The sequence below is a fragment of the Sylvia atricapilla genome, chromosome 3 (genome assembly GCF_009819655.1).
Source record: "Sylvia atricapilla isolate bSylAtr1 chromosome 3, bSylAtr1.pri, whole genome shotgun sequence".
NCBI lineage: Eukaryota > Metazoa > Chordata > Aves > Passeriformes > Sylviidae > Sylvia > Sylvia atricapilla.
The window spans coordinates 52936178-52959232 of NC_089142.1; the positions used below are offsets into that span (position 1 = coordinate 52936178).

General features: G+C 41.5%; 1 protein-coding gene across 1 annotated transcript in view; it reads left to right on the top strand.

The window, feature by feature from the left end:
* The window catches only part of RSPO3 (R-spondin 3), a 58822-nt gene extending 37168 nt beyond the window's left edge, over positions 1-21654 (top strand). The window contains exon 5 of the mRNA XM_066315347.1: positions 20614-21654. Coding sequence (XP_066171444.1) covers positions 20614-20807 — 194 coding nt within the window. The 3' untranslated portion in view covers positions 20808-21654. The remainder of the gene's footprint in view (positions 1-20613) is intronic.
* The last annotated feature ends 1401 nt before the right edge of the window (positions 21655-23055 follow it).

The following is a 23055-nucleotide window of genomic DNA, read 5'->3' on the forward strand; positions in this document are numbered from 1 at the left end:
CTCCCATTTCCCCATCTCATCTATTTCTCCTTCTGAGGGTGAGTGGAAGAGGTGGAGCAGCTGCCTCTCCATGTGAACAACTGTGAGGCAGCAGTAGCTGCTGGTACTAATTATTAACCCCCTGTCCCACTGTTAAATGATGGCCAGGGTTGCTACAGATGGCTTATGGAAATGCTCAAGGGGCTTGGATCTTGTAACCTTTCTGAAGGGGGATGTACCTGGGGATGTACCTCATGAGAAGGACAGTAATGTTATTAGAGTCCAGATGAGTGCCACAAAGATGGTGAAGGGCCTTGAGGGGTAGCTGTATGAGGAGCAGCTGAGTCACTTGGTCTGTTCAGCCTGGAGAACTGGAGATTGAGGGGAGGCCTCATTTCTGTCTACAGCTTCCTCATGAGGGGAAGGGGCAGACCCTGATCTCTTCTCTGTGGTGACAGTGACAGGATGCAAGGAAATGGCCTGAAGTTGCATTAGCAGAGATTTAGGTTGGATATCAGGAAAAGGTTCTTCACCCAGAGGGTGTCTGAGCACTGGAACAGGCTCCCCAGAGAAGTGACCAGAGCACCAAGCCTGAAAGAGTTCAAGAAGCATTTGGAGAATGTTCTCAGGCACATGGTGTGACTCTTGGGGTGTCCTGCTCCAGGCCAGCAGTTGGACTTGGTGATCCTTGAGGGTCCCTTCCAGCTCAGCATATTCTCTGATTCTGTGGTTAGAAGGAGGATCTTATGGACCAGAGAGCTATGATGACTCCTCCTCACCCAAGAACTGGGTAGATGTACTGATCTATGGGGCATGGATGTCACCTCCTCCTGCTTGTTTCAGGCAGTGTCCTGAAGAGGTAGCAAGGTGTACCTGCATCAAGGTCACATCAAGACAACCTATTTACAGATTCCCTTTAGAAATCCTACAGATTTCTATGTTTAAAATGTCCATGCTTGTTTCTGTATCTACACAGTGGCACAACTTGAAATGGCCTCTCATTAGCCCGCTGTAACTGGGCAAAGAGTCCATTTTTTTTCCCAACCAAAGCCTAATCTTGACAGAGATGAAAATACAGGACTGAACTGTAATTTTGGACTATGAAACTGGGTCTTTTTGAGGCGATGACATTGTGTGTTTGCTTATAGCAATTTGGCAAACACTTCAGATTGGACAAGACATTTCTTTTTGAGAAATGCCTGCTGTTCCTGTGTAATAAGAACTTTAGAAGAAACTACTCACGTATTTTGCTATCCATTCTTATTTTATGGGATTTGAGCCAAACCATACTTGAAAAATACTGTGCACCACAAGAATTCGTTCACAATCATGAATCTTTTTCTTTCCTTCTTTTCTGTAATATGGATAAAGGTGGGCTTTTTTCCTTCTTTTGAGCAAGTCTCAATCTGTATTTTAGCCTGTTTTATGCTAAGTAGATAATTCCTTCAAAAGAGGAACCTGTGTTCCCACTCTGTCTGTGCCCTTTGTATGCCTGTGTCTGACAGCCTTTTTTCTTTTTTTGCCTGACATTCACCTCAATATTCACAGAATTCTTTCCCATTCACATTCATCATTTCAGGGAGATGAACTTTTTTAAAAAAGAAATATAATCCTTAATAAAACTGAGGAATATCACATATGAAAGATCTTAAAAGAGCTTCAAGAGATAAATTATGGTGACAAGCTAGGAAGGTAAGAATTAAGCTATAAGTTTTCCTTCTATTCCTACTGAAATGGAGAAACAAAGCTTTCCAACTTAATCTCAAGGCAACATATCTTCCCTACTGCTACTGTCCCTTATTACACAAAAAGGAACTTCTGTTCTCCTTTGAACAATAGAATAATTGCCCAAGAAAGCAAGCCAGGCTCTGTTCTTAAGGCTAGCTGTGCCCTGTCAGTGAGTGCAGAAGGAGGTGACAACAGAAACACTTGAAAGGAAAGGGAAAGTCAATAAGTTTGTATTTACTGTTGAGAAATATTGAAAAGGGTCTTTTGTATTGTACAACTCCCTGTGGCCACTCAGGCATTGCTTTAGAGTTGAACCTCAGTGGCATTGTCTTTTGAAGTGTTGCCGCAGACCCGGCAGTGACCAGCAGTGCTGCTAATCTTTTCTCCATGGCCGTGGAGAGCGGGTCAGCTCGGTCACTCTCAGCCGTTTCCATGTTGGATAGATGTCTGTGGCTGAGGGATGTAGGGCAAAGGCCACATGATGACGGGGTGTGCTCGTCACAGATGCCTCAGTGACTTTGCTGGAGACGTTGAGGTCAGCGACAGGATGTTACTCAGGGAAGGCACTGCTATCGCACAGCAGTAAGGACATGTCTCTGGAACAACTACGCAAAACGAGATAAAGCAGATGAAGAAGGATTTTTTTCTTTGCTTGTTTCCATCTGCTGGTGTGTCATTGAAGCTTATGAGATGTCTAGCAAACCTTTTTTTCCCCTCACTGGCTATGCAATGATGTTTTACTGTGAGAAGATGTCTAATATTTTCAGAATAGACACAAACGGGAATAATGAGGCTACAAATAGCTCAATTAGCCTAAAAGGGTCTTTTTACTTATTTTAGCACTAAATTAGTTGATCCCAGTGTGATCTGACATGATAATTCCCATGTGTTTCACATGCTCCTTTTGTAGTTGAGTCCCATTCAAACCTCACTGTAATTTATTTCATCATTTTCATCTTTTAATCCTCCCATGATGATGTGTTACTTTTAGTCTGCATGACTGTACAACATTAAGTTCCAGTTTTTCCTTCTTCTTTTTTTCCCTCACACTCTTTGTTTTGTTCACCCTATGCAGTATACTATAACTTTTACCTTCTCACACTTAACACGTTCCTGGCTCATACCCTTCACTGACATATAAAAATTGAGATATGTTTGCCGTAGCCATGTCTGTTAATGCCAAATGGCAAATAGAGGTCCTGGAAAAGGAAAAACTTTCAGAGCTCCTCAAACACTGCAAAATATTCATCAGTATTATTTCTTTGCTTTAATAAATGTGCTCTGGCCTAACACAAGTCCTTTTCAACTGCTGTCTGCAAATGTATGAGATTGACTTTTACTGGACAAAAGACAAATACTCTGAAATTCTGATATTCTGCATACAAAAGTATTTGTGGAAAAAGAATTGCTTGTTTTCATGACTAATTCTGCCAAGAAAAGAATATTCACCATATGACTTTCTGTTGAGTCCCAACTAAACCCCTCCAGAGACCAGACAATTTCAAGTACTTTCAGAGAATCTGTTTCAATCAGTTTGAAAAGAATAAAAGCACTTACCAAAATTAGTAATAGTTATGAACAAGAAAGACACTTTAGAAATCTGGGTATTATAGATAGATGCCAATAGATAGATGCAAGCCAATAGATAGATGACACTGGTTACACAGCTCCATTATTGTAAGCAAATAAATAAATTTCGATTGTTTCTTGTTCTTATATTGAATTTTTGTGTGTGGTGGTGCTTAGATGTTCAGAGGACAGAAGCAATATTAATTTAAACTGTGTCCCATTCTGTGCAAATGCAGACCAAAGAAAGTTCCTATTCCTGACAGGCAAACTTTTAAGCATTAGACATGAAGACATGCGTGGGTGAATGCAGAATTGCATGGTTTCTTTCACTGTGGAATGTAGCATTTGTCACCTTGTACAGTCTGAAAGCAGAATACTGTTATAAGAGGAAGAGGGATAATTTTAGTCAACATTCAAAAGACTACAACCCCCTGGAGGGGAGGGAGCTTAATGGTCAGTTAATGGTTTAAGCTCTAAGGAGAATAGAGATGCTATACTATGATTTTTTTTAAGTTTACAGCAGGAATAAGAAAGAGAGAATTGCCTTTGAGATGAGGAGCTGAATCCTAGATGCAGATTGGTGAACGGAAGGGAACTAAGAGAACAGGATTTGTTGCTAAGGAGTTTTAATGGGGAAGTGTAGAAATTTTGGGTAAATAAATTAAATTAATAACTTCTATACTCTATGGCATACATGTGAATATAAAACTGCAGGTTCCATTAAATAGCCTAGAGAACTGAGACTCAGCTCATTTCTATTGTTTCTTTGTTTTTCCACTTCCTATATGTCCACATAATACTTCCAATCATATTGATCTGATCATATCTCAAGAAGTCTTCAATTGGCTGTGGTGTGAGGAGGCACTCTAAGCAGGATGAGTGTTATTTCAGGGGAACCACAGGTAAACCACAGTAAAACAAAAATTAGATTTGAAAAATACTCATGTCCAATACCAATTTTACTAGTCTTGGCAAAATAAGGTTAGAGCAGTATTTTGTCATGTTGATAAATGTGTAGCAATGGCTGTATCTCTTCTTACTCAAATGAATAGTCTGTCCCTATACACTCTATACTCCAAAGATAAAAATCTCTTCCCAAGGCAATGGAGGCCCACACCACTTCGGTAATTCCTCAGAGTACTATTTTTAAACAAATATTTTTTTGACTTAAAAAAAAAAATAATTAAAAAATGGACAACCATTCTAGATATTTCTTGTGTTGACTTCTTTTACTTAATCACATTTAAGTCCTAAGCATGACTATGTGGGAAAATAAGATATTCCTATCACAGCCCATTCCACAAAGTCACATTCTCTCACTCCTATATAGCTCAGTGTCATTTAAAACATGAGGGCTGGAGCATGTGAGCCGGGGAGACATCCCAGTACACAGTTCACTCATGTAACTGTGAGAGATGGGATGTCCTGTGTGAAGGTCACTAGTGTGGTTATGGTTAATGACCTTACTCCATGGCAGGTCACAGGACTTCTGAAACCTCAAAATGAACATGGAGCTAATTACTGCATCCCTGTGTTTACATATTGCATATGCCAATGGGTCCTAACTCTGGCCTTTGCGAGCCTGAGTTACTATAATTGAGGAATCTGTCTTGTGAAGAGTTTGGTTGTTTATTTTCCGTTTGTTGCTGCCAAGAGGGCTTCTCATTTCCTTTCCTTGCAAGGGTTTTGACTCTTTAACTTTAACACATTTCCAGCCTCCAATAGGAGGGCTGCTGAGACTAGGAATCCGCTAGCTGCAGTGTGAAGGGAAATGGAATCCTGGGGATACCCCAAGCAAGGCAGAGCATGGCCAGCACCCGGCTGCCACTGGCCAGTGGTCTGCAAACAAGGGCACAACCTAGAGAAGAGATCTGGGTGAATAGGCTTCAGAGGGAAAAATAAGGCCAAAATGAGCCAAAATGATTTGTGAGTCCAAAACAGCTAATAGTAGAGGATGTGCTGACTAGAAATCAAGGGCTGAAAAGGTTGAAAAAGTTATTTTTAACCTTGTAGCATTTTCAAGATTTGTTCATAGGCTGTGTTGAAAGCTTTACTAAGTTAATACCTGCAAATAGAGACATTAGAGACTGAACTAATTACCAGTAATGTTTCATTTCACTACAAGTTATTTTGTTTCTGCTACTGTGAACATTAAATTCCCATCAAACCTCCCAGTTCTGACAGACACACATGAACCACACAAGCAGGCAGTACATCCATGCTGTGTGCCTCTGTATATATGGTACTAACCATGAATGCACACCCTCTGTACAAGGTTGTGATCTCTCAATAACATGTACCTTGATGAACAGTCAGGTGAAGATGGTTGTGCCCTCAGATATCAAAATTGGTTAAGCCCTGCAGGGAGCTGGACTGACACTGTGTCTGTGCTTCTTGGAAGATGTGCTCCTTTCCTTTGCTGCTAGCTCCTCTTCTGCCTCCTCCCTGTCCTGGGGAGCCTGGGAGCAGAGGGGAGGTGACTCAGGTGCCCTGAGGTCCTCTGGAGCATGTTACAAAAATGTGCTGGGCATGCTGATGATAAAAAGCATCAACCTCATATTAACAGGAACAGTGTCAATGCTGAGACAGAAGTATGTGGTCAATTGTTCTTGTAAGGGAAGTGAATGAGAAAAAAGGCTGATTGCATTCTTTTATTAAAATGTGAACAATGTGAAAGCTGTCCTCCTCAGATCACTAAACCAAATAAGGGATAGAAATCAGCTCTTTTTCTGTTCTGATCTTCCCTTTTGGTGCCTCCTTGTGCTCCAGAATTGTCTAGCTGACTATATTTTAGATGCCTGTGCTTTGTAGGAAAAGACAAAGGGAATACAAGCTCCTCAAGAACCCTTCTTCCTCCCCCTTCCAAAGTATCCATCAGGTATTCATTCAGCACTAAATTTCCAGCACCTGCCTAAATTCTTCCCTCTTGAATAAAAATGTTTGGGACTGAAAGCTCCAGCTTCAGAAAGTGAAATCCACATCTCTATCTATTCTGCAAAAGAGAAGAAGGCAGAGGTCTGGTCCTTGCAGGTCCACTTTTTAGCTTGCCACCAAACCAGCTGAGGCTATTCCCTCCATAGCAGATATGACTGGGGAAGAGGGCAGGTCAAACCGAGTACTTAAACAAACTCCCAGCTAGGTTATGCAGACATGCAAGAGTCTGCCTAGTCTCTGATCTTCCTCCCTGGCACAGCTGCCAACAGCTGTGGCACAACTTATGGCACCTTCACCTTCAGGGACTTCCCATTGTTTCAGGGAGAGGCACACAGGAAACTGTGCCTATTCACCCCTCTCAATGCCGCAGGGCAGAGACCACGTGCAAAAGAGCAGTGTGTGGTTCTCCCCTACGCCTCATCCCTTCCTTCCTTCCTCTGCCAGAGCCACCTCATGTACCCGGCTTTCTTCCCACATTGGTCTTCTATCACAACTCACAGTTAATGCTTCTAAAGTCCTTTCCTTAACTCCTAGTGATGTAAGGAGCTGTTTCTGAGGAGGGGACACGTTTGTCACTGCTGGAAGAAGAAATGAGGCTCTTCCAGGATGTGTGCCACAGTGGGACACCGTGACAACTTCTTTTCACTGACACTTTAGCAGATGCTACATCAAGCTATTTTCTCACTTTTGGACAATATTGCTGCAAAGTAAACGTGAAGGGACATGGCTGCTGGGAGCAGGACCCACCTGGTTCTCACCACCTGGAGACCTAAACCCCTCACTATTTTGATCTGAGTGTCCTGGAAAGAGGAACAAGTGCAAGAGAGAAGTTTGATGGCGCATCTATCAAATTTAGTCCAAGAATGCAAAACATTTGGGGTATGCAAGCTAGAGAGTAAATCAGGCTGTGGATGTTTCAAGTCTAATGGCGACACATCCAGCACTGTTTAATCAGCTAAATCCTGGGCTATGGAACACTTCCATGTATAGCAATGCTGTTATAACACTGCAGTCATGGGCAGCATGGCACTCATTCATTATTGTGTTACAGCTGCCCTTATTTTAAAGGGCCTGATCCAAGACCCACTGAAATCCCATTGACTTCAGAGTGCTGTGGATCTAACCATAAAGCAGGGATTTTCAGCATTCCTTTGTAACAAAGTGAAAACAAAGGAGCAATTTTTGGCCGCTGTTTCTCCTCATCTCTCTGGATATTTGCCTGTTCTTCCCCACCCAGGCAGCTCTGTTTGTTTTTCCCCACCCAGGTCTCTGCATCTCCAGTCTCATTGTCTCTTCTCAGCTTACTCTCCCTGCCAGCTCTGACACCTGATGTAGCCCTTGGTCTGCTTCAGATGCCACCTCCCAGCTCTCTTTCACCTTTGTAACTTTGAAAAGGGTATGAAGTTAAGTTATGAAGTTAAATTATAAAGTTAAGCACTTGCTGCCATAATCTTGTGTTAGAAAGGTCCAAGGAAACTTCAGAACATTCCCAACGAGATGATAACATCCCATGTTATTCTCAGAGATCCTAAAGATTGGGAGAGAGGTTGTGGGAACCTCCATGGAAGATTTTTAAGAAGGTTAGACAAACAATCATCAGAGCCAGCCTAAGTATAGTTGCTCAGATTCATAGAAAAGTAAGGGACTAAATAATTCTTTGATAAGCATTTATAAAATGGCTACAAAATTTCCCAAAATCTTTTTCTTGCCTGCTGCCTTCCCACAAAAAAAGAGCATATTGCACATTTACAGAGCATAAATCCAAGTATCTCTGTGCACTGACATCAGTATAAGGCCTACTGCTACCAAGCTCAGACTTTTATTTGGGCCTGAGTCAAAGAACTGAAACCAACTATTCATTCTTTTTGTCCAGTTCAGTCATTGGCATTGCAGAGATACCTGTTCTACTTCTCTTTGCATTCACCAGCTTTGAATAATTGTTACAGGAAGAGTACAGGGCTGGATTTTCTTGCTAATTTACCAGAGATATAAGGTAGCCTCTCTCTGCCAATGAAAATGTGTCTATTTTAAGAATAGATGCAGATATGATCTATGAGGGGATCATATGTATGATTAGGCCTGGAAAAAAACCCCAACAAAATAAGGACAAATGCAAACAAATATTCTTTTTCAATAATTTCTGTTGAAACAATTTTGCAGTGACAAAAAAAATACTGGAAAAAAAACCCCAATATTTTTCATTTAAAAATGTGGTGGCTATGCAAAATTCAGGAAAAGCATTTTCTAAATTTTCTAATTTTAGTTCCTTGAAATTCAAAGTGGTAGTGGAAGAATTAACTGGTGTTCCATGAGTGAAACGTATACAGCTGACAGTAAGGTCAGAATTTGACAATTAACTGTGGGGATTTTCTATTGTTGTTTTGTTTTACAAGCAAAATGACCCAGTAATGAAATTTCTCAATTCTAATCTAATCCTCCCCAATATCTAAGCAAACAGTAGCCCCAGTGTAAAGATTTACAGCTACAGTTATGTCTCTGCTTTGTTCTTGAGCATGTATTTACTTCTGCCCATTTGCTTTCTGAAATTCTCTCTCATTTGTCATCTGAAGAACTCCATTTAAAAGGAAAACAGGCTTCAGACATGAAACACAGCTACATTCCTGAAACATGAGATGAACAACCTTTAATTCATGCAACCTTTCATTTACAGTAATGTTTAATGGATGGACTCGTTTCATTATGGACAATGCCTTTCCCTGTCATTAGCCTGCAGAAAGGTCTAAAACGCCTAAGCATTTAAAGGAGCTCCATTTCAGGCTCTGTATTCCCTCCTCCCCTCCCTCCCCCACTCCCCATCACCCCTTGTGACTGCCCTTTTTCTAAGTGCATAATCTAAATGCTGTACTCTGCAAATTGCGCTTATTGCCGTCTTCGAGCTTCGAAGAACCCTTCTGAACACTTTTTATACAAACCCTAACAAGGTCAAAGTTGGAAAAATCTCAGCTGGTGGACTTGGATCCCATGAGCTAGTGACCATTTATAATTAATATTAATGAATGGCAGATGACAGATGTTTATTGCCTAAGCAGAAATGTGCATTGCTAAACCAGAAGGATTTAGTTTAAATCCAGAGGAACTGACTTTATTTCTTGTACGGATGTGGGGTGGTGGTGGGGAATGCCAGTGGGTGATCCAGCCCCTACTGTCTTTAAGCATGAGCATGGAAATAATAATTCTGTAAAAAAGAATCCTTAGCTCTCTATTTGAAGTACGATATTTGGTTCTTCAAAACATTAACTGAAGTAAGGAGGACTCTCTGTGCACTTTGGCAGCTCTGATTTGCAGCACTAGTGGGTTTTATCCATAAGAGTCCATATCCATCCAACCAAAATTAAAGAAACTCTTATCTCTGTTTTAAACTTGTGGAACCCGAAGAGGTCATATAAGGATGGTATTATAAAGAAAAAAATGCTTGTCACTGAGACAAAGGGTTGCATTCTCAGGCACAGTATATTTTTTGTTGCTGGATTTTTTTTCACAGTGGTCTTAAACTAAATCCATGATGCATAAATCTCTCAAGTTTAAATGTGACACGATGGAAGATGTAATACGGAGATGGAAGAATCCTGTCTCTGTGAATACCTGTGAATACTTAAGGCTGATGGAATCTCTGGTTTCTATCTGAAAGAAACTCTTTCACAGCACATAAATTAACTTCCTGGACATAGAGACATCTTGGGTAACATTTTCAAAAGTACAAGAAAAATTTTAAGTAACTTCTTATAGTTTCTGGTTGAGGTTGGAGTAAGAGTCTATTTGTTCTGAATCCCTTGGACAAAGCATCCTGCTCTTTACAGTATCTTGCTACAGTATGTATGCATCAACTATCTGCTGTTTTCTTGCCCCTGAGATTTCTACACTTCTGTATTACACTGTCTGTAAACAGTTTCTGAGTATGCCATCCTAGATCCTTGCAAAATATTATTTGATTTAGTGGCTAAAGGGCTGGTCTCAGGTCTTATAAAAGAGTGTCAAAGGAGTTGCTAACAAAAGCAGGTGGTGTTCAACTCTGTAGAAATAGTGAGCAGTTTCTGCTTTTGGCTAAAGCAGAAGTTCTTGGAGAAGGCAAGAAAATGATTTGTTACTCAGTTTGAAAGAGAAGCATGAATATATTTGGTAAGAAGTGTACAGTGGTCTTCAGCTGGAGGCAGGAGACAGCTGGAGAGAGAGGCTGCTGATCCCCATAGTCCAATTTTTTCCCAGAGAGACTAGAGAGGATCCTGACTTGTTGCAACATATTGCTGCACTGAAAATATCACTTGCTGAACTTTTGCATCAGGTTCCTTAGAATCTTTCTTGCATTCCAGCAGTTCAGCTCCTGTAACCAGCCCTGCTGTATGGGCTGCACACACACCACAGGAACACCTAGGCATGTTACCATTTTACCAGCACTGCTATAATACTCTTAAGGCACCAGCCAAGTGGAAAAATAAAACCTGCAAGTTGTGCCAAGTGGCCATTGTGCACTGCTGGCTGGATCTGTGTGAGACAGGACATAGGGCTGATCTCCTGGTAGAGGTGGATCAGGGGTTGCAGATCTTCCTTAGCATTTGGGGATGCCCTGTCATGAGAGGCTGTGTTCTCATGTCAGTGGGGGCTGCATCTCCTCCAGCCTTTGAGCCATCCATCTCAAGAACATGGCAGTCAGTTTGTGAAGTATCCTAAGTGAAGTGGGCTCCGGTGATGCACTGTCACATGGCAAAATCATTCTTCACATTCCACTTCCAGCTACTCATAAAGTTGGCTGCTCACTTCAGTGTGCAAAGCTGTGTTACTACAAAAAGCTCTAAATGCACAGTTCATCCTCAGAGGGATTTAAAAAGAATAAACTTATCACATTCTTGGGGAAGAAAAAAAAATAAAAGAAGGCAAGACAGCCTGGATAAAATTCACATGGACAATTCCTATCTGTGATTCATGTTAAATTGAAGGCTTATGGGCAATGTTAAAATATTTGCATTCCTTTTCTGCATATCCACCATGACTCCTACTTAGAAAATTTTTTTATATATTTTATAGGCATTGATTTTCCAAAAAAATGGAAAATATAAGATTACCAAAGTCATCACATTTCCCAGAAACTTGCTGATTTCAATGAAGTCCCAGTCAAAAGCAGGCAGGTTTTTGAAACAACCTTGCCTTTGTGTTAGGTTTCTGCCTAGTATCCTTCCAGCTTGTCCATTGGGTTGGCCTCTGGTAACCCTCCTGGCAGGCTGACAAGGACTCAACAGCCTGAAAACCTGAGATCCCTTTGGTAACTTGGTCCAAGATTCCCAAGCTTCCTTGGGCTAAATTCTGAATTCTTTTGGCATATGAATTCCCTGAACCTTTTTCAGAGGCAGCCCATGAGTCGCTCTGATCCCAATGCCCTTTTCCACAAGATTCTCTTTACCTGGTAAAATTCCAGGTATTCTCTCAATAGGTAAGAAAAATCCTTCAGAAATGTATGGAGATGGCCAAAGTTAAATCTCATGTCACCCTTTTAGAGAGGGAATCTTTGGAGTCTCAGATCCTTATGAAATTTAAAAGCCTGACCTGTCATTTTAATCAATGTGAAAATGTATTTGGAAATATTGGCACTACTTAGAGAGGGAGGAACAATTGTTTTGGCCAGCTGAAATAGTACACACACACTAGAGACACAAAACAGAAAGAGACAGTCAATTTTCAACACCTTGATTTGAAAAGTACTCTTGAAAGCAATTCTCCCTTCAATTACACCAAACACCAACCTTGGTGATCTCCATGTGTTTGAGCAAGTACAACACAGAGGTCAGAATCAGGCCTCTGGTGAATTTAAGTAATAACATCCTGCTTCTGTGCTGATGGTTTTGCTGAGAGGATCCATCAGGAGCTGCTGTCCCCCCATATGTTACCTGCTGCTGACAGGCTGATCCAGCTGTCCAGCTAGCCTGGGGTGCACAGGGACTCCTGTCTACCTGTCAGCACAGGTGTCACCCCAGGCAGAAATGCAAACAAACGATGCTCAGAGTGGAGGGGACAAGTGAACCATGCCGAGAGGGGCCAGAGGTGCATCCTGTTGACTCCTCATCTTCCTTTATCTTGCTGGCATATCAGAAAACTTAAGAAAATGTAAGGAGGGGACTCCAGGGGGAGGATATCAGTGCACCTATACCAGCAAATGAAATGGTGGAAGATGTCCAGGCTCCCTGGTCCTGGTATGTAGTACCAGGGCAGGAACTGTTGGCCTGATCCAAGTGTTGGAATCAGCACTTGCAAAATGCCTCCAGGATCTGTACTTAGTCACCAATATAGCTCAGCTCTGAGCCATGGTCGATAATGGAAAAAGGCATTCCTTGGGATACACCCAGTCAGTGGGGTCATATTAGCATCATCTGAATTACCAGGTTCCATTGAGGCAATCAGTTTAAGTAAAGCCAAGGAAAACTTATCCCTCACTTATCCCTCCCTTCAGAGCACAAATTTGAGTACTAAAGAAACAAGCTTCTTTGGGGGTTTTCTCCATTTTACTATTCTACTAGAAAGAGTTTAAATGTCTGCTGAGGCACTAGCATCTGTCTCTTATCATGTATAACTTTTCTTGATTATTTCTAGAGAGGCAGACTAAACATGCAGCTCTGACATAATGCAGCATTAGATTTTTATTTCTGGTTTCTTCAAAAGCTGCACCAGCTGAAGTAAGTCTCTAAAAAGGACTATATTTATGACCTCAATTCAAGGTAATGGGAGAGCTTGGATTATTGGTGACTAAAAGGAAAACAAGCTATTAGAGATTTCTCCCAGTATCCTGATGCCCTAACAACAGGGCTTTTGGTACCAATCACTATTATTCCCAATCTTTGTACTGGTTCCTGATTCTCCTAATTCTTAAAAGAGGCCTATCAAGTGGATTTGGACATTCATAGACCTTTTAAGAGAACTGTAAAAATCCAGTCCCATTCAGAAGTCACCGTTAAAAGTCTCAAAGGAAGAAAATGCCAGTTTCCTAAATATCAGCATGGTCTATGTTACTTCCTGTCCTAAGGAAAGGGGAGTGATTTTCTGGCCTGCTAAACTGCCATTACTTTCCTGTCTTTGGAAATTGTGTTCAGACTTTATAGGCTGCGGGTTCTTATAAGATTAAAACTGTTATGTAATTACAAAATTGGTGTTGTTAGCACGTTAGTTCTGATTAAAACAAGGCTGCTGACAAATTCCCTTAGTCCCAACAGACAAGCATGAAGGGAATAAATCCCCACAAGTGCTTGTTTGAAGAGGCAGCAGTAAATGTCTCCATAAACAGCAAAGAGAACTCATTATAGGAACCCTCCTTCTCTGGCTGCTTCTTTGACTGAAGGATATCCTATTTTCAGGCACTGGCAATATCTTTTCTATGGCACGGGAAAGGCACATCCAACCAGTTTCTATTGCAAGAGGTCATCACAAGCCAGGGACTTTCCATAAGCCTTGCTTATGAGCTCATGAGTGTATAAGTGTCATTTCCCAACCATCCACAGAAGAAATTTTATCTCCTGACTTTCCATACACCTAACAGGATACAACTTTCTCCTTATCTCCTACAGCAGTGAAAAACCCTACATCTCCTGTCTTGGCATAACTAATCTAGTCAGCCTCCTCCCATTCCTCTCTGCCTGCTTTATGCAAACGGCTGTGATGCAGGCCAGAGCTATTTCTGGATTTGGAAACAACATTCTCATTCCTGCTAATATGCCACTTTCAGCACTAGGACAAGCTAGCACATACAATGTAAATAAGAACATTTTTCAAGTGAATGCAACCTAGTAGTCCGGATGCTATTTTCAGAGGCAAAAGAGCCTTAAGGATCCTCATACAAAGACATCTAAAGTCTACATCTAGAGAAGTATTTCCACTCTTAAGAGGAGATAGGACATGTAAGTACAAATTAGTCACCAAGTGCCATAATACAGTTGCTCAACCATAAGTCTCAATAGCTTTTGAGGTATAGCATCACCATAGAATCACAGGGTGGGTTGGATTAGAATGGGCCTTAAAGATCATCTAATTCCAACCCCCTGCCATGGGCAGGGGCATCTTTCATTAGACCAAGTTTTTTGAAGCTCAGTACAACATGTTCTTGAACATTTTCAGGAATGGGGCAGATACAGCTTCTATGGGCAACCTGTTCTAGAATTTCTTTCTAAGATCTAATATAAACCTACTGTCTTTCATTTTAAAGACATTCTTCCCTGTCCTGTCACTACCTGCCTTTGTCAAAAGCCCCTTTCCACTTTTCCTGTAGGTTCCCTCCAGGTACTCTAAGGCCACAATTAGGTCACACCAAAGCCATCTCTTTCCCAGGCTGAACAATCCCAATCGTCTCAGTCTTTCCTCATCCTATGAGGGGCTCCATCCCTCTAATCAGCCTAGAGTCCCTCCTCTGGGCTTGATCCAAAAAGCCAGTGTCCTTCCTGTGCCTGGAACCCCAGACCTGGGGTGTTCCAGGCACCAAGGGGCAGAATCCCCTCCCTTGCCTTGCTGGCCACATTGCTTTGGATGCAATCCATGACATCATTGACTTTCTGAGCTGCAGGAGCACATTTCTGGGTCATGCCCAGCCTCATCCATCAGCACCCCCAAGTCCTTCTCAGCAGGGCTGCTCTCCATCTGTTCACCCCCCAGCCTGTACTGACACTGCGAGTTGTCCAGACACAGGTGTCCAGACCTTGTACTTGGTCATTAGATTCCCATGGGGCCACTTTTTGGGTTTGTCCAGGTATCTTGGATTATCTAAGATCACCACATAGAACTATGGATATGACATGTGCCTTAAGACCTGTATCCATCTGGACTGGTATGGAAACCAGGTAGGCAGTCGTCATGCATCTCAACAGTAGGAGAACATAGCTTTGGCCAAGTTCCTTGCTCCTTTAATGTCTTTGGACCTTAGCTCTGTTAAAATTTTTACCTATATTTTCTTCAGCATTTGGAATATCTTCAGCAGTAAGGCAGGTCAGGAAATGCACTAAGTCATGTAGCATCTAGATTGTTCTGAAGTTGTCGACCCTCACACTCTGATTACAAAATAGGGCCACAGTTGGTAAGGGAAAAAAAAAAAAAAAAAAAAAAAAAAAAAAAAAAAAAAAAAAAAAAAAAAAAAAAAAAAAAAGACTGCTGTGAAAAAAGGTTATGCACTTATGCTGTTTAAACTTCAAAAACTCATACCAGATGAATCAGCCACTTGTGGCTTGGGAATGAAAGGAGAAAGTCCATTGCATCATTGGGCAGCTGGGGGTTTGGAGGATTGTTATCTTGGCAAGGAGTGTGAGTACATGCTACAGGCTATGTTCCAGAAAAAATGTGTCACTTTTCTTGAAAATGAGAATGATCTGCTCATTTGCATAATATGGCATGACTGTATTGTTGACAGAGCTAGAGTAAGGGAGTTCAGAGCCTGGGGCATGCTCCTCTTCCTGGTTTCTTTGCTCAGCATGGTTTCTTTGCGTCATGCTGTTGTCCAGGCCACATCATGAGGAAAGTGTGACAGACTTTCAGTCTAAGAGGACTAAAAATGCCTCTGGAAAGGGTGTGGACAGGTGGGAAGGAGAGCAACACAGTGTGGTGGCACTTAACCTTTAGGTTTTGTCCCTGTACCTCATGGGCTACAGAGAAATTGGGGCAGTGGTGCTGCAGCACCAGTGCTGACAGTATCCAGTAGTCAGAAAACTGGCAAGAGGTCAGACAAGGCTGTGAGGGGTGTGAAAGAACACTGTGGCATGTTACAGCAGTCACTTGTGGTCTTTTATTGCAGCTCTTCAGCTTATTACAGTGTAGTGGGGAGGATCTGTGGTCCGTGGTGACAGTCACAGTAGAAGCAGTGGGACCCTTCCAGAGAGGGGCCTATTACATCAGTGCCTGCAATCCCAACAGAAGTTCCATGACTCCGCTTGCTCCTTTTGCTCTCCCATGGTAAATGTCTTCATGGGAGTGATGAAAGAAATACAATCATCACAAACGTCTGACACCAGATTCTCATCCCTCTGGGATTTCCATGAGGCCTACTCTGTGATGCTTCCCTCCCACCCCCCATCAAAGTTTGCCTGGTTTGCCCAATCAGATTTTATGTTTTCCTATGGTGTTTTGGGATTTCAGCACCCAGCTCCATTGTAATTATAGCTGAATATAATAGGAAGGACTAAGTGACAATGCCTAAAGCATAAGAAATCTGTCACCTGTGGTAGTTAATCCATGTCAGCCATGATTTCCTAAGTAACTGTCTGTCATATACTGCTATTGGGTACCAAGGCCTCCCAAGCCGTGGCCAATGCTTCCTCCTGCTAATCCATAAAACACAGCTATAGATCTAGTGGAAATACCAGATCTAATGGGGTAATGCAAAGGCTTCTCTGAAATACCCTGGCTTGTTTAAATAGATGTATTCAGACATGGATTGAATAAATACAGACACAGGAATTTCTTTGATCCGGAGCTATAAAATACATTAAAAAGAACTCAGCACCTTGAATCTGATTAGACATGTAATTACATTGTTATCCAAACTAATTTCATGGCTGCATTTAATTTGAACTACTGCACTTCTTAAAATTATAGTAAGTCTCTAGATTTTCATCAATATAGGAATTTGCTATTATTAGAAGCAGCAAGGTATCTCCTGTGTACCAGAAAACTCAGAGTGCCTGCAGATCAGTTCTTCTAGTACAGATGTCTGTACAAAGCTTTAGTTCCAACATAAAAGCTACTTTAACATCAATAATTACTTTATTGTAATACATATTGCAAGTATTATACACAATAGTTGTAATATACAATATTAGAGATGTATTAGATTTTCATGAATACTTCTCTAATATTATATATATTCTCTTCATGAGCAAAACACTCTATTGGAAAATGTTTCACCTCCTGTCTAAAAAGACTTATCCTATTTTTTTTTTTTTTTTTAATTTCGAACGGTTGTATTGAGTCTATAAGAAGAAATAAACGTTAGCAACGTTAATGCATCATAGTAAGGATTCGCTGACCCATTGAGAAGGTTCACCTGCAGGCAAAATCAAGCAGCCGGACGGTGCAGCGGCAGGAAGGGCACGGGCGGGAGGGACGGAGAAGGGAACCTGCGCCTGCGGAACCGCGCCGCCCCCGCGCGGGCGGCACCGGCACTGCAGCACAGCCCGGGAGCAGGCAGCGACAGGCACCGAGACATAGACACGTAGCCGCAAATTGCTTAAAATGTTACAGGCTTCAGCCCGGGAGAACTTCCTAACAAGAACATTCTTCTTAAATGAAATTGAAATTCCAGAAGAATATATTCCTCCAGGGCATGTTACTGTATTGTTTACTTCTTTGCTGAGTTCCACTTTTAATGGTGGCCTTGCCTTGTCATCTTCAAAGGCAAAGAAGGTCATAGAAACACACAATGGTTTGGGTTGGGAGGGGCCTTAGACGTCATCCAGCACCCCTGCTGTGGGCAGGAACACCTTCCACAAGACCAGGTTTCTCCAAGCGCCATACAAACTGGCCACAAACACTTCCATGGATGGGCCATTCACAGCTTCTCTGAACAACTTTTTTCAGTGTCCCGCCACCCTCACAGTAAAGAATTTCCTCTTAACATCTATTCTACATCTCTTCTCTTTTAGTTTATGACCTCTCTATCCTGTTCTATCACTATCTGTCCATATTAAGAATCGTTCATCTTTTTTTTTATAAGCTCCCTTTAAGTACTGAAAGGCCATCTCTTATTCAGAGAAGAACTTGTGAACAAAATGGCCCATGTAATTTTTGCATTTTTCATTTCACAGATAGCCAAATGCCCAAATTTCCAATGAATTTTCACAATAGCTGGTACCGAGTTCAATGTGCTGCTATAAAGTGAGTTTCATCAAGTAGAAGAAAAAAGAAAAAATATTCAGGAATAAATCTCTGGGAAGAAGAGAGAAGAGATATGAACAGGGAGGGTAATGTACACAAGAATGAGGCTCCAGCTATATCCCAGTGCTATCAGAGAACTGCTGGTAGAATCTTCTCTTGGGTCGAAACTGAAACACAAGACTGACTAGGAGTAACATTACACTGTCATATAAAAAAATCTGGTTTTAGAAATAGTAGTGAAAGGAACTAAAGAACCAGCAAAGATGACCCTTCTATGCTATATTGCTTTACTGTAACAGTACAGGTCTAGGGAGCAAATCTTTTCACAAATGGCAGCAGAACGGAGGAAGTAAGATTAAATCATGTACAAAACCACAGAGGACTCCACACTAGCCACCCTCAGAGTAGAAGAGAATTGGGATTCAGTTTTAAGTATTTTCCAGAGATCAGTTTTCCTTGTCAATTGTAAAGATACTAGTCTGATTAAAACAGAAATAGTAAAGCCGTGCCTAGATAAGTCTCTAGCTAGATAACGATATCTTATTCTTAGTATATCCACACACATATAAATACATATATCCTGGCCCATGACTGAATGGGAAACCATTACATGTCATTCCAACATACTTAAAGAACTGTGGCTGGGAAGTCACAGCTGAATGATTTTGGCTAATCACCAAGTGAGTAATGTCAAACACTGAATGTCTGGACAGTTTCCATTCAAATAACATTTCATCTTGGGACAACAGTATTTACAAACCACTGGAATGAAATCCCATACTGTCATTTATCCATTAGTAAGAGACAGCATTACAGCTGGGCAAGATGCAGCCTTACTTCTGCATGGAGGTCTCTCAGTTCTCCCAGTGGTGGTAGCTCTTTCTAAGCCTCCTACATTAGTTCTGCAGGTCTCCCCTGCTCACCTCTGCACATCTTAGGTAGCATTTACAAATTCAGTGAGGGATTCTGCAGGTATGTGGATGTATATTCAGGTAATCTCTGACTGGTTCCCTAAAATTTAAGATGTCATTTTACATTTCAAATTTTACTGTTTCAGAAACAACAAATGATAAAGGCAGATATTGGTCCCTACTTGAAGGGACTTAATATGTGTATCTAAAACTTCCCTTGCTCTCCAATCCCAGGCAGTGGTGGTAAAGAATGGAGAAGCTGTAAAATATTCCCATAGAGCTACACAAGAAGAAGATACCGCATATTCTCACATCTTGATCTTGCTCCTTGCTTTCTGCATTCTCTTCACCTCCTCTGAATCTCTCTTCCTTTATCTGACCTGCACCCTGCACCACCTTAGATGGTTATCCGTTCTCAGAACAAAGCCGCTTCCCCTGCACCTACTCCCTCATTGTGACATACTCCCACAGAGCTCAGTGAGGCACCAGAACCCACTGTCTTTGGTTTTGAGGCAGGAATTGGCAAAATTGATAAAATTTAGCACCCTCAACAGCAAGAGCTACTGCCAGGTTTGTGCAATTCCCCCTACACCAGTATAAGAAAGCCTGGATTATCTCTGTTAAATTTTAAAACCAAAAAGTATTCTCTCTGTAACAAAGAAGGATAGATTACTTTCACTAGTATCACTATTGGGATATCATAAAAGAGAGTTTAGCCATATGCTTTTCAATACTTGTCCAGAATTTTTCCATGTAAGAAGGCATGCAGGTCAGTATGACATTCTATCAGGAAAGTCCCCAGAGAGGTTATCTTTGAAGATATCATTGGGATTAATCTAACTGCAGGTGAATTTCAGCTGCATAGCTCAGTAGTTTCACATAGACAAAAAAAAAAAATCTAATGTGTTTTAGGCTTTTATGTACTTACAAGTTCAAGCCAACGTCATTCCTGCACTGGTTTATAAAGCTAATAGAAGAAATAGAATCACAAAAATGTTTTGGTTGGAAGGGATCTTTGAAGACCATCTCTGTCATGGGTAGTGACATCTTTCACTAGGTCAGGCTGCTCAGAACCCCATCCAGCCTGATCTTGAACAATTCCAGTGATGAGGTATCCACAGCTTCTATGGGCAGCCTGTTCCAGTGCTGCACCACACTCAGCATAAAGATTTTTTCTCATGTGCAAGCATAAATGCACCCCATTGTAACAGCTCCACAGCCAATATATGGTTTTAATGTTCCTAAGGGGACAAGATGCTTTATTGGAGAGGTCTGTAACAGCAACAAATTCCTCAACATGTTACCTTTAAAGTAATTTTTAAATTAAGAAAGTAGTTGAATACCTAATTTTGTGACAACGGTCTAGAGTTTGATTTGAGACACATTTTAGTCTGAATACTATCACACACATCTGGGCTGGAGCAGACAAGCAGACACTTTGCCATGGCATTCATGTTGCAGTACCAAAAATCCCCTGGGATGTGAGTGTGGTGACTGGACATTTCCAAATACTAATACTAGTGCCCAGCTCCTAATGGGAGGTGCTAATCCAGGGCTGGTTTCACAGGTTATGGCAAAGTGAGGGACTCAGAAATTGCAATAGTCTGAGCAAATCTTCTAATGTGCCATCATTTTTTTTCAGGGAAAAAAAATAGGGAGGAGAAAAGAAAAAAAACCACCAAAGATGAAAGCAAGGAGACAAGACAGGAAAGCAAAGGGCGAGCAGCCCGAAGACAAAATCGAGAACAGAGGGAAAGCAACAACAAAACGCAGCCGAAGAAAAGGAAAGCCCCAAACAAAGAACAGGACCTGGCACCCGCTGACACTGCACATTAGTGGCCCTCCATGATTGTTTGAGTCTTATGATGCTGCTATCTCTACCAGATCGCCCTGACAGGTGTTCCAACCATTCAGGCCGCAAATGGACAATGCTACCAGTTATTATTAAACTTTAAACAACATTCCAAATACTTCCTATATTCTCCAAGCAACAATAGTTTATTAAAGAGATTGACATGAGCCAAGGAAAAAAATCTAAAGATGGGATACTTTAAAACTGTTATATTATATGCTTCCATGCATCTGTAAAAGGCAATTAAGAAATTTTGTATATATTAATAATAGGATATAAAATATAGCAATATAATAATGAATGACATTCAGATGAACAATGTTCTTTTTCTTTGTAAAATATTTTTCAAGTTATTGTTTAAGTATGAGGCAAGAGATATGTCTAAATCAAAGACGAAAATTGTATCCCTTCATATATTGTACATAATTAAAGAAGGAGGAAAACATTTCTGAAGAGCCAGTAGGAGCCCAAGGTTTTACAACCTCTGGTGGAGCAGGATGGGATTGCCCTGTGTTTTCCTAGTCCATGCTCCAGTTATGGGTGAGAAACATCAGGAGAAAGCCAGCAGGGCTTCAGCTGCTGAGGGGTAAGAAGCAGAAGCATCTGCAGCTTTGAAGACTGAATCCCTGAGGCAGAAGGAAACCGAGCTGAGCTTGAATAACACTCTTATCTGTGGACAGCACAATGTTTTCTGGTCTAAACAGTGGTACCGTGTGCTGTTTTATGCTTTTTATACCTATGTGTAACTTAAGTCTACATTTCAAATCTTCTGGTGAATGACAAATCGTATTTGTAGGAGACAATGTTGAGTTAATAAAAACCAGAAAAATAGATCATGTAAGTATGTGTTTTTCACAGTGATGGTGTCACTTTTTCAGCTGGGGAAGGGAATCATTTCACAGCTTCACAGACAGAAGAGGACACAACTTATACCCACACTGTGCATCTAGCAAAAGAGTATCCACAAAAATAAATTTACAAATGTGTACAAATCACAAATTTCTGTCTAATTTTACTTAAATTCCTATTCTGATTCTTCTCTCTGACACAGAAAATCTCCACTGCTCAGAGAACAAACCAAATCCTGTGGTACCATTCTGGGTATGTTAGAGGCTACAACAGCCCACCAGTGAAACACAGATTATGCTACACACTGAGTTGCTGCTCAGAAATGGACTTACCCTTTACAGAAACATGTTGAGGAGCCAACATATCTCATGGGTATGTGTTCTGTTGCCATGTTTTGCCCAATGATAGCTGTCATGGAGGTAGCAGCCCACCCACTGTGGAGCATGGACTAGAACAGGTGGCAGGAGTCAGTTCCCTTCCTTGTTCACTATTTCTGTTTCATACAGTGAGTTTGACTTAAAAAAGACTCTGTCCAACACTGAAGCCTGTCTCTCAGGGTGAGGACACCTGAGTGACAGGCCTCAGTGACTTTCCAAGGAATATCCTAATCATCCAGGCAGCAATGTTAGGATGGTCTTCTACAGTTTGCTTTGTAAGAGCTTTGTCTCTAAGGATATATATAGATGCAGTAGTCTAACCACATGGTGTTTATGACTTCCGTAGTTTGCCTCCTACGTTCATGAGAATTAATTAAAACTTTCTGTAACCAGTCCCTGATTTCATGCATTTATTGTATTTTTGCTGGTGAGAAGACCGAAAGGCTGAATTTTACTGAGATGAACATTGTACACAAGTAACACTCTTCACACAGAATGGAGGCTGAATGGGAGAGAGAGCAAAGCAGGGTGTGCTGAATGCCTGTGAGGAGCACCTAGCAGTGGGAGACTGGAGCAGGGGTGACTATTTGTGAGCTCCCAGTTCCATTGCATAACTTGTTTACACCCTCCTCCAGAGTGGTCTGGTCTCAGTCTCCCACTACTGATCCAAGCAGCAGCACTCAAATCCCTCCACCAACATCTTCCCACCTTGTTGGCAGCAGCAGCTGAGGAGGAGCTGGTCTTAGAGTAGTGGAGGATGCAGAACCTGTGTGCAGCATTGAGGCTCTGGGTGATGCTGATGTAGAGAGGGGAAAGGAGAAATCCTCAGGCTGCCAGATGCAGAGGCTGGCACCAAAAGATGAGGTGCAAGTAGCAATTCTGGGCTGAGAGGTGTTGGTATCGCAACAGAAAGCGGAACGCAGTGCTTCAAACCCTCTCCTACAGCTGCAGTCATTCATCTCTCTGCAGTGCTGGTGGGTAAACAGGGATGTTCAGCTTCTTGGAA